This window comes from Silene latifolia, chromosome 6 (genome assembly GCF_048544455.1).
Source record: "Silene latifolia isolate original U9 population chromosome 6, ASM4854445v1, whole genome shotgun sequence".
Lineage (NCBI taxonomy): Eukaryota > Viridiplantae > Streptophyta > Magnoliopsida > Caryophyllales > Caryophyllaceae > Silene > Silene latifolia.
Genome location: NC_133531.1, coordinates 4,373,592 through 4,390,480, shown reverse-complemented (window position 1 = coordinate 4,390,480; position 16,889 = coordinate 4,373,592). Strand labels below are relative to the sequence as shown.

The 16,889-nt window shown below is 36.4% G+C and overlaps 3 protein-coding genes across 5 annotated transcripts; 2 read left to right on the top strand and 1 right to left on the bottom strand.

Moving 5' to 3' along the window:
• Nucleotides 1-244: 244 nt before the first annotated feature.
• LOC141586065 (digalactosyldiacylglycerol synthase 2, chloroplastic-like) lies at nt 245-4,196 on the top strand. Its single transcript, XM_074407182.1, has 5 exons — nt 245-479; nt 1,690-2,081; nt 2,191-2,454; nt 2,605-2,954; nt 3,469-4,196. Exons 2-5 carry the CDS (start codon nt 1,800-1,802, stop codon nt 3,986-3,988), a joined length of 1,416 nt encoding a protein of 471 aa, XP_074263283.1. The 5' UTR covers nt 245-479; nt 1,690-1,799; the 3' UTR covers nt 3,989-4,196.
• A 254-nt stretch (nt 4,197-4,450) lies between these two features.
• On the bottom strand, nt 4,451-7,436 carry LOC141586066 (elicitor-responsive protein 3). 3 transcript variants are annotated; one of them, XM_074407183.1, is made up of 5 exons: nt 7,139-7,436; nt 5,573-5,638; nt 5,303-5,429; nt 5,045-5,159; nt 4,451-4,761 (listed from the first exon to the last, which is right to left on the bottom strand). In XM_074407183.1, the coding sequence occupies exons 1-5, from the start codon at nt 7,203-7,205 to the stop codon at nt 4,699-4,701; spliced, it is 438 nt and encodes a 145-aa protein (XP_074263284.1). In that variant the 5' UTR covers nt 7,206-7,436; the 3' UTR covers nt 4,451-4,698. The 3 variants fall into 3 exon arrangements, with proteins under 3 accessions (XP_074263284.1, XP_074263286.1, XP_074263285.1); XM_074407185.1 differs by lacking the exon at nt 7,139-7,436 and adding an exon at nt 6,038-6,062; XM_074407184.1 differs by lacking the exon at nt 7,139-7,436 and adding an exon at nt 5,799-6,010.
• Nucleotides 7,437-11,616: 4,180 nt separating this feature from the next.
• On the top strand, nt 11,617-14,801 carry LOC141587129 (uncharacterized). Its single transcript, XM_074408563.1, has 8 exons — nt 11,617-12,127; nt 12,212-12,333; nt 12,594-12,726; nt 12,830-13,139; nt 13,265-13,400; nt 13,700-13,993; nt 14,133-14,344; nt 14,439-14,801. The coding sequence occupies exons 1-8, from the start codon at nt 11,617-11,619 to the stop codon at nt 14,665-14,667; spliced, it is 1,947 nt and encodes a 648-aa protein (XP_074264664.1). The 3' UTR covers nt 14,668-14,801.
• Nucleotides 14,802-16,889: the final 2,088 nt, after the last annotated feature.

The following is a 16,889-nucleotide window of genomic DNA, read 5'->3' as shown; positions in this document are numbered from 1 at the left end:
GATAAAAAAAAAAAAAGAGTAGGCTAATTTCTCACAAATTTTTGATAACGAAATATTCGTTTTAAACTTAAACGGAGTCAATAATGATAGATGAGACAAAACGAGGATGTTGAGGATACTAGCGGACGAACAAATAATTTATCCTATATAGATATATATGCAAGTTGGGGTTTATTTAACCCGTTTTTATGTTAAGACGGAATAAACCCCGGAATCAATGAGGGCAAATAAGGAAGTAACAAGTGAGTGGGCAACGAATATTCTTCAGTTGAACTACGTCCAATGTGTTCTGTCATGTGTTGCTGTAACTTGCAACTAGATTTCCCCAGGTCTTTGGTATCCACCTACCAAAACATAACAACTAATAACACTTCAGAATTCTTCCTTTTTCTTCTGCAAAGCATCTCTTCTTTTAACTGTTCAACTTTTGGTCAAGCTTCTTTCTCAACCCTTCTTTTTATTTCTCTCATTAATCCCAGGTACTATAATGTTCATATTCTTAATTTCATTGTTTGATTCTTGTTAATTTGATTAATTCCCATGTGGGTTTGGATTAGAATTTATTAAATTGGATAAAGTTGTGTTCTTTTTGCATTTGATTGGAATTTTGTTATCTGGGTTTATGTAATTTTGTGTTAATTCTGGTTTGATAATAGTAAGATTATGCAGGAAGTATAGTTTATGTAATAATCTGTGCATTGTTTTGTACTGAACCATAAAAGGATTGATCTTTGCCCTTAATTTATGGATGATAAGGTTAAAGATATAAGCTTTTCAAGAAATTAGATTATGTTGATCACCCTCTTGTATTTTGTGGAGGAGATTCTGTTAATCTGATCTAAGATATTCCAGTTGTAAAGAATGGAACTTTTCGAGTTTTGCATGTGTGATCAAGGGTTTTGGAATTTGAAGGGGACGGCCGGACGACAGTTATGGGATGGTTAAGTATGTAATACGGAGAGTACTATGGAAATATCCAGGAATTCTGTAACTGTAATGGTAGCAAAGTATAAGGAGAGGGAATCTGCATCAGGGGTGAGTGATGACAGTGATAATTGCTGACAGTTCCAAGATAGAACTCGGGTTGTTTGTGATGAAATGAGCTTGAACATGCAGAAATTGGTTGACTTGGCTTTTTAAAACGGATCTGCTTTAGAGTTCTTTGAAAAGGAGATCAGTAATACATGGCCAAGGAAAATGCTAAAACTCTGAAAGTGATTTATAATGTAATAATACGACATTGTTCTGAAATGTATCACTGATTCTCATAGTAAAGCTTCAGATAATAATGAAGATGCGTGTATATTGAGTTATTGATGCATGTACTGTCTGGGGGGTTGGAGGTGATCTTGACAGTTATCGCAGCCTCACAGGATCACTGAAAAATCAAGCTGCCCTGAAATGTGATGGATTTTTACTAGCTTAAGATGGAAAGGACGAACATGTTTATTGCTCATGTTTACAACACAACCTTCCTTTGTCTTTAGATTTGCAATTGTTAGGATTTTTTTTCGTTTACATCTTTCCATTTTGTTAAGTTACTTTTTCAGATAGCAGTAGAAATTTAAGTAGCAATTTTGTCCGTGCTGAATAAAATAGATGAGCTTCCTACAGCTGGTTTCCTGGGATCTTTGTCACCGAGCTTAACTCCAACATGATATCTTCTAAGACGCGGTTTTTCTTTTACAGTTAGCTCCCTCTGGTCTTCTCAAGGAGGGCGGTCACGTTGAAGGATTCCCCCAAGTCCGTTTCATTATATTGGGCCATTTACCAAGTTGCACAATTTAATTGATGTGTACATGGCTAAGAAACAGCACATTGCTATATATACGACAGCCAGTCTACCATGGTTGACAGGCACTGCTGTGAATCCATTGTTCCGTGCTTGTTATCTAGCAAAAGATGGAGAACGAAATGTTACTTTAGTAATTCCTTGGCTGTCTCCAAATGATCAAGGGCTTGTATACCCTAACAACATAAATTTCAAGTCAGCTACGGAGCATGAGGCATATGTGCGCAAATGGCTTGAAGATAGGACTAAATTCATTTCTCGATTTGATATAAAGTTCTATCCTGGAAGGGTAATTACTTCTCGCTAATTAAATTACCATATGTTTTCAGCTTTCTTTGTCTTATACTTGTATGATTTATGACTGTTTAGACTAATTCGGAATGTTACCTGTATTGCAGTTTTCCACCGACAAAAGAAGCATTCTTCCTGTTGGTGATATTACAGAAATCATACCTGATGAAGCCGCAGACATTGCTGTTCTTGAGGAACCTGAGCATCTAACTTGGTATCATCATGGAAGAAAATGGAAAACAAAATTTCGGATGGTAGTTGGGGTTGTCCACACCAATTATTTGGAATATATTCGACGAGAGAAGAATGCTGCTGAAGCATTTCTTGTAAAGCACCTCAATAGTTGGTTAGTCAACATCTACTGTCACAAGGTATACATTCTTCGTCTTTCCTTTGCTGCCACGTCTTCTCTTTATTGCTAAATCGTAACTTCTATACTTCAATATTGCCGATATACACATACTTTATGGTTATATTGGAAATCAAGCGTCTCATCAAAACTATGACGTATAAAATGACAGGTAATAAGGTTATCTGCAGCCACACAAGATCTCCCTAAGTCCGTGATATGCAATGTACATGGAGTCAGCCCCAAATTTCTCGAGATAGGCAAGCAGAAGAAAGAAGAACACGAACAAGGGAAACCTGGCTTCAGTAAAGGGGCGTATTATATTGGTAAAATGATATGGAGTAAGGGATATAGAGAGCTGCTTACACTCCTCAAGAATAATCAAAAGGAGTTGACCGGATTGGAAGTCGATCTCTTTGGTAGTGGAGAGGACTCTAATGAAGTCAAGGAAGCTGTCAAGAAGCTGAAACTGTCTGTAAGAGTTCATCCTGGACGTGATCACGCCGATCCTTTATTCCATGAGTAAGCTCTACCGTCATCTCTTTATTTTAACGGAAATTTTTCATGGTACCCCTTAATTTTGTCAGATTTCTCATGGTATCCCCTAATATAACGGTTGTTAAATGGCTGTTAAATTTTGATGATGTGGCAATGAATTAGTAATTAAAAATTATTAATAAATATGAAATAAAAATGAAAAGTAGGGGTACCATGGGAAATCTGACAAAATTAAGGGGTACCACGGGAAATTTTCGTAATTTTTAATTACTAATTTATTGCCACATCATCAAAACTTAACCTCCATTTAACGACCGTTACATTAGGGGTACCATGGGCACAAAAATAGAACCTCAAGGATACCATAGGCAAATTCTTAAAAGCAGGGGTACCATGGGAAATTTGACAAAATTAAGGGATAACATGGGAAATTTCTGTTGTTTTAATGATGCTGTAAACGGTTGTTTTCATAAAATCACTAGGAAAATGCTGGTTAGATTTCTATGTTGACCTTTACATGTCTCGGCCATCATTTCAGCTACAAAGTGTTTCTTAATCCAAGCACAACGGACGTAGTCTGCACTACAACAGCAGAAGCATTAGCCATGGGAAAGATTGTTGTGTGCGCGAATCACCCATCCAACGAATTCTTCAAACAGTTCCCTAATTGTCGAACATATGACACTAACGATGGCTTTGTTGCCTTAACATGCAAAGCACTCAGTGAAGAACCCGCTCCATTGAGCGACTCACAAATGCATGAGTTATCCTGGGAAGCAGCAACTGAACGGTTTTTAAAAGCTGCTGAGTTGGATCAAGGCACGGTTATAAAGAAACCATCTAAACTACCCTCTACGAAGTTGGCCTCTTTATCATCGTCTCCTAGTTTGAGAAAGAAATGGGAAGATGCATCTGCTTACATACATACTGTAGTCGTAGGTAATGAGTTGAGCCGTAGGGCATTTGGTGCCATCCCCGATACCCTGTATCCTGACGAAGAGCTATGTAGAGAGTTAGGGCTGCCTTCTCATCCTGCGACAAAGTGCTGCACAAAATGATCTTTGAAGAGAGATACCCTGAAATTTTGATTTAATCTAATTGTTTTTTGTATGGTTACTTGTGTTTGTGACGATGTAACCCGTGTGAAGCCATCTTTGGTATCTTCATACAGTCTTTTTGGCTTTAATTTGGATTTTGGCAGTCTATTAACTTACCATGTACTCATGTAGCAGGAATTGAGCATCCTATTAATGGCTTTGTTTACGACATTGGTGATACGGAGTAGTTTTTATTGTCGTACGTGTTAACAAATTATTCACCAGCAGCCGTGAATCTTGAGGCATAAACATTGGAAGGCTCGGATTTGGACCCTGAACAAAGGTGTGATAAATCCGCCACTCAACCAATAAGTCAATGCGGGTCAAAGGTGATGCCATCCATCTACGAGTTATGATCCGCCCATGTTATATCCGCTACTGAATCAAAGAAATTAGCCGATGTATATGCATAAACCTCGAAAATAGTATGAAAAGAAACACTAGCTTTCAAAGGTGTAAGAATATGGCCAATACAAAAACTCAACTAAATTCAATCCACCATTGATGTAATTCTCAAAAATAGTTTGACTGAGGTAAATCTTGAAACAAAAGGGGAGGTAAAACTACACTCGGATTGATGACAAAGGGGAAATGAAGCACACATTGATCTAAAAGAAATATATGGAGGGTAATTAAGCAACTTCTGGGGATGTTGAGTGATCATCATTGTGTTAGTATGAAGACTCCTTCCATCCACCGAATTCCTCAGCTTCATAATCACGAGCGTGGCCTCTCTGCATTTGAATCCCGAGATCAGTCATGTAACAAAGTACTTATTCAAGAGAAGTGCAATGACTCGAGTATCTGACACAAATGTGTTATTGATGGAATGATAGCTAGTCAAGGTCATAGGAGTTCGGGTCAGGTTGAGTCAAGTCAAATATGGTCAATTGTCTTTTTGGGATGGATATGGGTCAAGTCTAGTATGTGTCTGAGTGTCAAGTGTCACACACGGGTATGAATGTAATTTGAAAAAAAAAAAAAAAAAAAAAAAAAAAAAAAAAAATCAATGACTACCTCCTTGGTGAAAGTGAGGCCAACTCTAATTTCACCCTTAAACTCTCCATCCTTGACAACAGTGTAGGAAGTAGGCGGCACACTTCCTCCCTCGAAGACACTTTCCAATGGGATTCTGCAAGAACGCGAGTAGGATTATGATTAACGGAGAATAAAATGTGAGATGTCATATACCCGGAGACATATGATTATTGACAAATTACAAGGCATTACATACTTTCATTCATTGTTACAGGGTAATTAAAGATCAACACTTACTTGGCCTCTCCAACGAAATCATCGGCACTGAAAGTATCCTTGTCCATGATTTTCAGATGAAGTTCAGAAACATCTCCAGAGACTGTGAACAAAAAGGTCTCATTCCATTCTGGATTTGATCCAGTATCTGCATTTGACATTTATCCACCAATGTGGAATAGCGAGTTCATTAGTTATCGCTTGCTACTCTAGTTAATCAACAACTGTTTTGAAATCGAAGGTTAAGTAGCAATGCCACAGTCACAGATAATAGAATGCGCAGGCACACACCTGTTGAGACACTACTCTTCTGTTCTTGAGTGCGGCAACAAAGAAGAACATAAGGATCCATGCTAGCTGCAAAATGCAAATGAATGAAGAAACACTATTAATTTCAGTGAAACAACTAGCAGAGAATAGCAACCACAATACCTACCTTAAAATGAACGGGTACTCAAAGTTATGCTTAGTAAAAACTAGCAAAGAAATGACTAGTAGAAAATAGCAACCACAATACCTACTTTAACATGAACGGGTACTCAAATTATGCTTCGTAAAAACTAGCAAAGAAAACGATAATTCAAGTAACTCAAACTCGAGAAAAATTGAAATTTTAGTTCTAAATTGACCAAAATCTCGGTACATTAGGTTTCAGGTTTGAATCCCTTTGCGATATGGACCCATGAAACACCTTTGAATAATAACTAATGGAAAAAATCCCTATAAATCTAGAAAGAAATCAACAATAGTCAATACATTTCCTTCCCTAGCCAACTATGAGATCATTGATTCAATGACCATTTGTGAATTAGGTGTAACACAAAGTTCCTTGCATTTTCCTTTGTCAATTACCTTTCCGACTTTCCTTGTTTTCACTATACGTCATTGAGGCATTGGGGTAATTGCGTAGTTGTTTGTACTAGTCATGGTCCCAACTACATGATTTCAAGTTTTCAACCATTCTCCGTTTACGTGTCGGATTCTATAGACCTTAAATAGATGGGGTTTGTCATACTGTCATAGTCATGTTAAGTGTAGTAGATCAACTACTTTCCCACAATTCCTCCATATACTGGTCATGCATAACTAGCGTTTTAAGTTGAGACGACACTCACATTCGTTTTAAATAATGGTAAAACGAAAGAGAGGTTGTGATCAGAGGTCTTAACTCAAAACCGTCTTAAGCAAGACTTGCTATTTCTTTCTTCCTAGTGCCTATATAATCAATAACTCCAATACTATCAGATCCAGATCAACAAACTAATATAATATACTCCAATCATACATCTACAGAAAAAATGTAGTAATTTATTTCATTCTATTCACAAATCCAATCATAATTCATACAGTTTCTTAAGAAAAAGTTGAAACTTTATTGAAAAAGGTCAACAATCACCAAAAGTTCCTACATTTTCTTAGAAAAAGCAATTCATTAATTAGTGGGTTGGTTGAATTGTTGAAAGAAAGTTGACAAATACACTCATCAATAAAAAAAGCACTTTGTTCAATATTAAGACGGATATCTCCGTCTTAAGGAAGATTCACTGTTTTCTAAATTTTCTTTTCTTTTTTATCTATGATAACACGTACCAAATGAAAAGGGTTATGAAAAATACCTAAAAGGGTATGAAATTAATAGTCTTTCAATAACTTAGCGAAAGACCGTATTGTGTGATAGATATTACATTGATCAAGCAAAAAGAATAAGGATGATCATTCAAGTTTACCCAACATTTATCAACAAAATCAAGCAAAATCCACATAATTCACGTAAATAAAACACACATTTATTATAAAATCAATGATTAATTACGAACAAAGACAAAAAAAAATTAAAAAAAAGAGGGAGAAAAATACAGAGGAAATCGGAATTTTCAAGGCCTTTGGCGCTGACAAGGAGGACTTGGAGCTTTCCTAAAGGCATTTTTGATCAGACGGTGGAGATTTGATGAAAATGGTGTATGATGTGATCAAAGATTATGTCTTTTTGATGTTTTGGTCTCTGCTTTCTCTTTGTTTGAAGAAAAAGAGAGGAAAAATAATGGAAGAAATGTAAGGAAAAGGAAGAATGTCAAACACGTTCAGACAGGTTGGTGCAGTCTGTATATATGGCCAACATGGCAACATGGGTATTTTTATATGATTATTGAGGCCCATAATCTACCCAATTAAGGTTCTTTCCACCTAAGGTGGTCTTATATTTATCACAAAATTGATCCAGTTTTAAATGACCCGATCCGAATAATTAGACTCTAGATAGGTACTCGACTCAACATCCAAACTGACGAGTGACGATCTCACTCGACCCTAACCTGAATTAATTTATTGTTGGAAAGTGACAGTTTTTCTTTAATAACTTGATGATAACCGACCTGATGACGACGCGAACCCGGATTGATCTGACTATACCTGACAAAATTGACCGATCCGAATGACCCGACTCGACACCCAGACTCCAAGATCCGATTGACTAAACCCGAATTAACTTGACCTAATATAACCGAACCTGAATATTTACAGTTGCACACTGATCATTAACCATAAACAAATTGATAATACTTCCTCCTATTCTAAATAACTCTACCTATTTCTTTTTTCGTCTATTCACAATACTCTCTCTATTTCCTTATTTGGCAAACTTTTATACGTATTTTAATCACCTCACCCCGCAAAAATACCCCACAATACTCATATTTTATCTTATTTTAATCATCTTACCCCACAACAATACTTATTTTAATCACACAATATCTTCCCTCTCTCCAATCTCCTACCCCACTACAATACTTTACCATATATTACTCCCCTCCCTTAAATCTCGTGCCCTCCATGAAAGGGAGGGTTATTAAGAATAGGAGGGAGTAGTTAACTGGAAAATGGCCAAACTCGAAATGAATCAACCCGACTCAACCTGACCCATACTCTTGCAAACTTGAAATTGATCTTAATCGAACTGATCCGACTTCAACCCGACTCGATTGACCCATTTGTCAGGTGTAGATCGACCCAAAATTTGTTAAAACCACAAACCCAAACTTTGTTAATATCATAATGTGCAAATTTACCTCATTATTAAGTAGGCGTACTCAACAGTAAGTAGATTATCCATCCAATATACTACCACCAGTTATATAATTTTTCAGGGGCGGCCAATGAATTCCAGTGGCCCTGTTCGAGGTATTCATTGGGGGCCCTTAATTAGAACCACTAAATATTAACCCCTCTACTCGTTGGAGTGACCCTTCTTCATTTGTATGTACTAAAACATGGCTAAATTTGAGAAAGATCTCGAAATTGTAACACAAAATCCGTAAATTTCCAGTGTAATTTCCACTACTAGATTTGAGATAGTGACGCTAAAACAAAGTCAGTCAGAGTAAATTTATCAACTATGTTAATCAAAGAGACTCAGAGAAAATAATGGAATTATGCATCACTCGAAAAAACTAAGAAATAAAAATAGAAAAATTTATAAAAACTGATAATGTAAAACCCAAAAAAAAAAAAGATAAGAAGAAACAAAATTCATATAGAATAAATAATAATAATTTATTGTAATAGAAGAGGTAGTAAAATTGAAACAAATTCACATGAATATAAATGAGAAGAATAAATATAAAGATATGCTCTTAGTGTGTTGTTTTGGGCCCACTAATAAATAACTAAATATAAGCTCTTATTTAGTGTGTTGTTTTGGGCTCAGTAATGATAAATTGATTATGGTTCTTTTTCTTCTACCTATTAACGGATTGAACTTCAAAATTTGTGGCCCTTTCTCTTATGGGGCCCGGTGCGGAGAGCTGAATTGTTCTACCTATGGGCCGCCTCTATAATTTATGAACATTATAATAAAAATTTTGAGTTTTGTTTTCAGAATTATGAGTTTTACTATACAATTTCTGATTTCATTTACTTAAATATTAAGCTCACAAAATTACAATAAAACTCAAAAACATTACATATAAGCTTAGTTAAATTTTAGTTATGCAAAAATGAAATTATTTAACCAGTCTACATCTTTAAACGGATATACCCATCTACAATGAAACTATTTATAGCAAGCAAGCCTTTTTTTTATTACAAGGTAATATATTACGGAGTACAATATTAATATACTATCAAAATCAAATTAATACTTCCTCCAATCCAATCAATTCTATATATTTGATTAAAATATACTCCCTCCTATTTATTCATTTTGTCTCTCTTCTATTTTGCACAAGAATTAAGAAAATGATTTTGGACCACACAAAACACTCTATTCCACTCTACCCCACGTGTAATTAAATTTGGACCACGCAAAAGTTACCAAAAAAGGAAAGAGGGACAAAAATCCGACTAGCTTCGATAAGGAAAGAGGGACAAACTGAATGAATAGGAGGGAGTAATTCATATTGTCATATATATATTCAATAAATATATAGAATTGATTGAAATGGAGAAAGTAAACTGTAAAATTCAAAAGTGATTCATTCAAGTATGGATTGGTAAATTGGTAATCATTTAGACTCTGTTTGACAAAACATTTCAGATAATTTATTTGATCAAAATAGCTTATTTGATCAAAATTTCTGCTATTTTATTGTTTTGTACGGAGTAAGTGTTTGACAAGTAATTTATTTAACCAAATAAAATACCTGAAATCAAATAAGTCGGGTCAAATCGGTTTACAATCTATGACCTGTCATACTTTGAACCGATTTGACCCGACCCATTTTTTCATTCTCAAAACTCAAAATGGCCATAATATTGGAAACCGATGGGCCCAAACCTCTTAACACCACCCCATCACTCCTTTCACTCTGTCCTCCACCAGTCACACACACACTCACACCATGTCACCATTCCCACCACTTTAACCCACCCTCCGTCCCCGGTAACTAATTAACTTCTCCTTTTGTCCCCATCATTTATTTATCTTTGAATTACACTAATTAGTCCGTAAAAGATAAATAAATGATTGGGACGAAAGGAGTAATTACTCCCTTGTGCTGTTGAGTTGTGTAGTTGTACGACTTGTATCGATATTCTCATGGATTTATTACATTCCAAGATTGCAGAAGTTCGCTCCGTTTCCATGGTGATTAATTATATTCTAAGATTGCGGATATGGGTAAGCATTTTTAATCTTAATTGTTGTAATTGTATATGTAATTCCCATCATTTTGTCGCTGATTTTCATTGTTATGTAATTAGTGGCTGAAGTAAGGAACTAGTTTGTCTCGCTGATATTTTTCGTCCCTAACTTAAGTACTTAACCCGAGTTAGTCTAATGAGAGACGATCTTACAATTTTGGGTAAAAATAGTATTGCATGTGATAATACATGTACGAATTAAGGTTAAAGATAAAATAATTACAATTATTATGAAAATATGTTCGGAATTAAAGAATCACTTTAGGCCAATATCAACAATAATAGGATCACAGAAAACACATAAAAGGTGTGCGCAAGAATGATCTTTTAATAATTTAGTCAGAGACTGTCAGAGATCGTCTCTCCCAAATGTTGTGTGCTGTAACTCGGTCTGGTTCCCAGTTGTATGTAATCCTCAGGTCAAAGCATTACTGCTCTTCAACAATTCATACGGAGTATATTCATTTCTTTATCATTGATCAGTCATTGAATCAATTAGTCTCGTTGTAGACGGGTCAAACATGCTTAAAATGGTGACATTTTTGGGACTGCAACTTGTTGTTTGTCTTATGCTTCAAGTGGGTGGATATTTGACCCGTCTATAGCTATAGACGGATATTTCCCGTCTATAATGAGAATTTGTGCATCTGAATAAAAGAGCTATGCATATCAGTTTCAAATACCAGTTACACCGAGGGGGCCGGGCTTGGTCTTGTGTTGACATTGCCTATGTTGAAGTTGAAGCGTTCAAGTTAGTTGACTTTTACATGATTGAACAGTATGTATCAAGTTGGTATTTCATCTTCTACAACACCACCGTTACCTCAGTACGTCAAAGATTCCCGCCTATAATTAGGTAAATAGGAGTCATATTCACCCAACTTTCCGGGTATTCCAGAAGACATTGTTAAATGAAAATATGACACTGACAGGAAGAGAGACGTGGGCTCAACTTAATTAGGTGTTCCGTCTTCGTGCTCTTCATTTCATATCATCTGTAGCTATAAAAAATTACAATTTGTAGTTTTTTTTAGTTTTGTTATAATGGAGCTAATGGCTGAAAATTGGAGATCAGGATTCCACTCTTTCCCTTATTTCGTTTTGATTCGTTCTCTTATTTTGCTCAAACCTTCAGTACATGTTAATGTTCATTGTTCATCATCATACCTCGCAATCGTAGCCTCTAGGCTTCTGAAAATATGGAGGTTGACACCACCATCTCAAAAGAACAACCTCAAACCCCACCTCCTCAAAATACAGATGCTCATTCTCTCAGTGTAAAAGTCGAAACCTTGGTTTCAGTTAGTGAACAATCAAATGAAGTTCTGAATACTTTACAAGTAATAGTTCCATCCATCCAAAATAATAAAGACAGCTCACTTGAAACACGCTACTTCAAAATCTTTATGTTCTTTTTTTATCTACTTTGTTTCTTGTTAGCCATTGTATGTCTTGTACCAGTGGTATTACTGGTATATGTTTGTGTTACAGTTGTTACAATTGCAGCTCTACCATTTTTCTTGGTCCAACTTGTAGTTCTACGATTGCTCGAGTTCTTTGTTGAACCAAACAATTTTGGAAAAGTCACTAAAAATAAGGCACACGTGACCGTGTGGTTATTTATGTATTTGATCTTGCTCTTCTTTGAAGTAGCACTGTTTTATCCATTTGCCAAGCATGTTCCAGAGTTAAAAGTTGTAATGATTATAGGTTTGCCAATAACTAAGTGGATTCAGATAATCTTTTTGCTAATTGTAATTTACATTCTTAGCCAAGTCCTTTGGTTCTGTATAGATTTGCCTGTGACATTGCTAGCATCTGGTAGCTGGATATATAAATATAAAAGTGATTTGATTAATACAGAAGCAACCTCCGAGATCTTTAGTTGTCTCCTGTTCTGGTGGGCAGAGGTAGAGGTGATGAATAGCGTCCCCACTTTTAAACAGAGCAAAATAATTGGCACTTATACTCAGAAATGGATTGAAGCGTGTCTCTTTTTACTCATAGGTTATAACATCATTACCTGTTTATCTCAAATGTTTGTTGGCTTGCTATTGAGATTTGATCGAGATGATTCACGGATTGGTAAATTCCTTCGCAGTCTACTTTCATCTTTGCTCCTTGAAAGCTTAGAAAAGGGTGCCAGTAACCGAAGGTATACAGCGTACATTGCCAGTGGTATAAAGAGAAGCATCATATTCATCCTAACCATGGTGATGCTCTTACTTACTTGGGTGTTGTATTTTGGGCGTCTCCTAAACATAACATCTCAGGATACGAGAATTATGCAATTTGGTACTCGGACTCTGGTTAGCGTTTTAATATGCTCTTTCCTTTGTTTGATCAAATCTTGCATACTCTTGTATTGGGAGGCGTATACTGTGTATGATAGATTGCACTCTAAGTTTACAGATATAGGAAAGCTATTATACTTCCTACTTCTGCTCAGCTACACCCACTTTCAGAGTGTTGTTGAAAAACCTGTAACAAAACAGTCCAAAATCGCACTTTTGGCCAAGCACTGTGAGGGCGGGATTCCTTGGAAACTTAATAGGAAACGTGGCAGGGAGGAATTGATAAACCGTACAGGTCCAAATGCATCTGCATATGAGTTATGGGAGGCAGCTCAAGATTTTTTGGCTGCTCAATATGCGTTGTTGAAGGAAGGCATTTTTGAGGACCTTCATCATTTGCAAAGCAACATTTCAGGAGAAAATACTGCGTAAATAAACATTTCTCTGTCTACCACTCTACCGTACTCCAGCATACATAATGCAGTAATTGTTAAACAAATGATAATGCGTGAGAAACTTTATTCTCACGGGCTGTTTGATTGGTTGTGAGCAGGAATATCGTAGAAATATTGGAGAAGATTGTCAGATGTGGAGAATATGCGGAGGACGATTGGAACATGTTTTCTGAACTGCTCTCTACCGTTGATAGCACGGATGAAATAACTTTCCAGAAAGTTAAAATATGGATGGTACTTAAATCTTCTCCTTTCTTTGCTTATGCATCGGCTACTTGTGATTAGGAAATAGAAATTATGCATCTGAGTTCTGTATTAGCATCATCATCACTCGATTAAGTGCTGCTTCTGCTGTGATGGGGGATGTCGATTTTTATGGAATATTTCCCCTGTACGGACATGCTCAACACATTATTTAAAAAATTATAGAGCAATGTTTATCATCAAAGCAGAATTAGCTAGTAAATCTGATTGAATTCTATAAAATACAACTGCTATGAAATAAATTGACAGCTCAAATTGCATATTATCAGGAAAGATCCCACAGCAGATGTAAATTTCTTGCAAATACGCTTCAGAGCGAAAAGGAGGCGGCAAAGTGCTTGAACCGAATTTTAAGTGGGCTTATAATTGCTGCGACAGTCTTGACGTGGCTGTTTCTCACTGGGTTGGCTACAACACAAGTAATCGTCCTCATATCATCACCATTGCTGGCGGCCACATTTGTGTTTGGGGATACTGCCAAGGGTTTGTTTCAAGGGCTCATCTTCGTCTACGTTGTTCGTCCATTTAATGTAGGCGACCTGTGTGTCATTGACGAAAAACTGGTTAGTTATGTTCATTCTACTTTCGTGATTGGAAATGGATATTGTCATGATATCATGCGTGTTTATTCTTAGTTCTTACTGTTGTAGGCAGAATATTTCTTTATGTGCCTCATAATGCGATGTCTTTTGATTTGTGTAGCTTGAAGTTAAAAAAATTGGTGTCTGGTGCACCACTTTCTCAAAGGTTCGCACTGTTAGTACGCAGCAGGAAATAATATATCCAAACTCTGAGTTAGCCACCAAAAATGTCATTAACCATAAGACAGGCTTCGATTGGACTGATTACATAGAACTTAGCCCAAGTTCTACGGATGAGGAAGCAACTAAGAATCTGAAACACCAAATTGAAACGTAAGACTATGATGGTTGCTACTCGCACAGTTTTTACTTGTTACTAATCCAATTTGTGCCAATCAATTATTTACTGTAACATCTGTTCCTGCAGGTATCTTGATACTGAAAAAGAGAGATTCACCCCGAATTTTCATAGCGTGGAAATATTGGAAATCGGAGATAAGGATAAGATTGCGGTTCATTTTAGACACAACGTGCAAGATGAAGGTTGGATCTACTTTGAATGTCTAAAGGAGAAGGAGAAACGGAAATCCGAGTTTGCACTCTATTTAAGAAATCTCCTGAATCAACAAGAACTCAAAACAAAAACTCCAAGCTGACTATGTTTAAATCATGCAATGGAGTCTGTAAAATTTCACGCTTTGCTTGATTTGTAAATTAGTCTTGCTCAATGTCTTGAGTAAGAAGTTTCCCCCCATTTGTGCTTTAATTGATTGAAGCTTTCCTTGTTGAATGCTGTTGGTTTTGGGTATGAAGTTCTGAAGAATCTCCCCGCCGTCCCAAGTATTTCACTTTTGATTGAAATACAGACCAAGTGACAATAAACTTCCACAAAATCTCATTGAAGACGGCGATATCCGTCACAAGCTTGTGACGGATACCATTTTCTCTCACAAAATACCCATGAGAGGTGAGTGGGGAAGCACAATAAACTTCTGTGACTGTGTGTGTCGAAGAAAACAGATTCAGACCAAGTGACAATAAAACTTGCACAACGCCAAAGTTTTTTAATTTCATAATGTACAAATTTACCTCATTATTAAGTTGGCGTACTCAATATAGTAGTATGTATTTCAATTAGACATGTCAAAACTCAACTCGACCCGACCCGAAAACCCGGCCCACCCGACCTTTTTTTAGGGTTATAAACTCGATTTTTTTACCCGCGCCCCGTTTGAACCGAACCCGAAATGACTTGTTATTTTCGGGTCGATCCGTTGGATCAAAGAATCATAAATTTTATTAAAATATTAATATTTATATATTATATTTGAAAAAATAGTTAAAAATAATTTTTTTTATTACTTAAAATTACAAACACAATTAAAAAGTAAATTTTATACTCCCTCCGTCCTCTGATCCAGACAAATGTAAACATAAGCAAAAAAGTGGTTATTTAAGAAAAGGTGGAAAAGTGAGGGGTAAAGTAGGAAATATTGATTGGGTCCACATGAGTTTAGGTAGATTAAATAAGTAGTTGGTGAGTGAGTGAGTGGATGGTAAAGTTGTAAATAGGTAGTGGATTTAAGGGTAATTCAAGTATTTTTCATGCCAAATATGGTATGTTATCATTGATGTGGTTCATCCATTTTAGGTAAGTGTTACCATCTGTCTAGATCAGAGGAAGTATAACTTTTATAATATTTAATAATAAAATAATTATTAAAAAAAATTATTTTACTAATTATGTCAATATAATTAACGGAAATTTCTCATGGTACCCCTTAATTTTGTCAGGTTTTCCATGGAACCCCTGATTTTAATCTGTCTATGATACCCTCGAGGTTTCATTTTTATGCTCATGTTACCCATAACGTAACGGTAGTTAAATGGCCGTTAAATTTTTATGTTGTGCCAATGAATTAGTGTAGATACCTCATTTATGCACCTCCCGCAAACCACCCGGTGATGATTGGGCCGCATGTTTGGTACGCGGAACGATTTGTGACAGTTCGTAAGTTTATCGTCAAGTGATCGCTCAAACATTGATGTCTACCTCTTAATTGTCATCTACGTGCCGATACGGTCGTTTTGACAGTAATTAGAATACATTTGGAGTCCGGGTCAAAAACCGTCTTCATTTTCTAAAACCGTCAAATCCCGAGTCAAAAGCAATGTGCTTGTCTACCTAAGGTTAGGATGTCATAAAATGTTGAGATTATATCTGATTTTGAGTCCCATGTCACTTCATTAGGCTAAACTAAAAGTTTACATTACAAAATGTGCATTTCATTTAGTTAAAATCACAACCCAACCTTTAGGCCCGTTTTTCGAGGTGATAACAACTTTGTTGGGTCAGTCCTATTTCACAGAAAGTTCTAGATCTTTCTTTTAGCTTTCCAGCGCCACCGAAATCACCTTAATCCGAGTCTTGTAGAGAAAGTTATGCCTAAAATACGACAGGCTGTCAAACTCGCTTTCTTGCGCAGGAGGAACCTGCTGAGGAAAGGACGCAGCAAGTGTTGCGCCTCTTCCAAGGGACGCAGCACCTGCTTGCGCCTCTTCCTCAAGGCTTTCTTTTTGTCCAAGTTTCCGTGTTTAACCTAAGTCGGTTATTTCCGGGTCTTTCTCTCCTTTCCTAATTCCCTCCGTGTGATTAGTATAAATAGAGACCTTCGGTCTCACATATTTCTCACGCGAGTGTCCGCCCTTCTCTTCTCCCTTTGCATTCTAGACCATGTTCTTACTTTTTTGCGCCTACGTGCTTGAACATTCGACCACATAAGCTCAGATCCTTCTGAGTACCAGCCTCGTTTGCATGACCGACCAATTTGACCAACTCCACCCTAATCAACTTAATTAATCTTAATCGTTTTCCTCT

What these genes read in the sequence shown, in the direction of transcription:
- LOC141586065 (XM_074407182.1), top strand. Translation starts at nt 1,800, where the DNA reads ATGGCTAAGAAACAGCACATTGCTATATATACGACAGCCAGTCTACCA. An exon ending in TAAAGTTCTATCCTGGAAGG is followed by an intron (nt 2,082 to 2,190) that starts GTAATTACTTCT and finishes CCTGTATTGCAG; the next exon opens with TTTTCCACCGACAAAAGAAG. An exon ending in GCCGATCCTTTATTCCATGA is followed by an intron (nt 2,955 to 3,468) that starts GTAAGCTCTACC and finishes CCATCATTTCAG; the next exon opens with CTACAAAGTGTTTCTTAATC.
- LOC141586066 (XM_074407183.1), bottom strand. Translation starts at nt 7,205, where the DNA reads ATGCCTTTAGGAAAGCTCCAAGTCCTCCTTGTCAGCGCCAAAGGCCTT. An exon ending in GATTTCGTTGGAGAGGCCAA is followed by an intron (nt 5,160 to 5,302) that starts GTAAGTGTTGAT and finishes GCGTTCTTGCAG; the next exon opens with AATCCCATTGGAAAGTGTCT. An exon ending in GCCTCACTTTCACCAAGGAG is followed by an intron (nt 4,762 to 5,044) that starts GTAGTCATTGAT and finishes ATTCAAATGCAG; the next exon opens with AGAGGCCACGCTCGTGATTA.
- LOC141587129 (XM_074408563.1), top strand. Translation starts at nt 11,617, where the DNA reads ATGGAGGTTGACACCACCATCTCAAAAGAACAACCTCAAACCCCACCT. An exon ending in AATTTGGTACTCGGACTCTG is followed by an intron (nt 12,727 to 12,829) that starts GTTAGCGTTTTA and finishes CTAAGTTTACAG; the next exon opens with ATATAGGAAAGCTATTATAC. An exon ending in ATTTCAGGAGAAAATACTGC is followed by an intron (nt 13,140 to 13,264) that starts GTAAATAAACAT and finishes GGTTGTGAGCAG; the next exon opens with GAATATCGTAGAAATATTGG.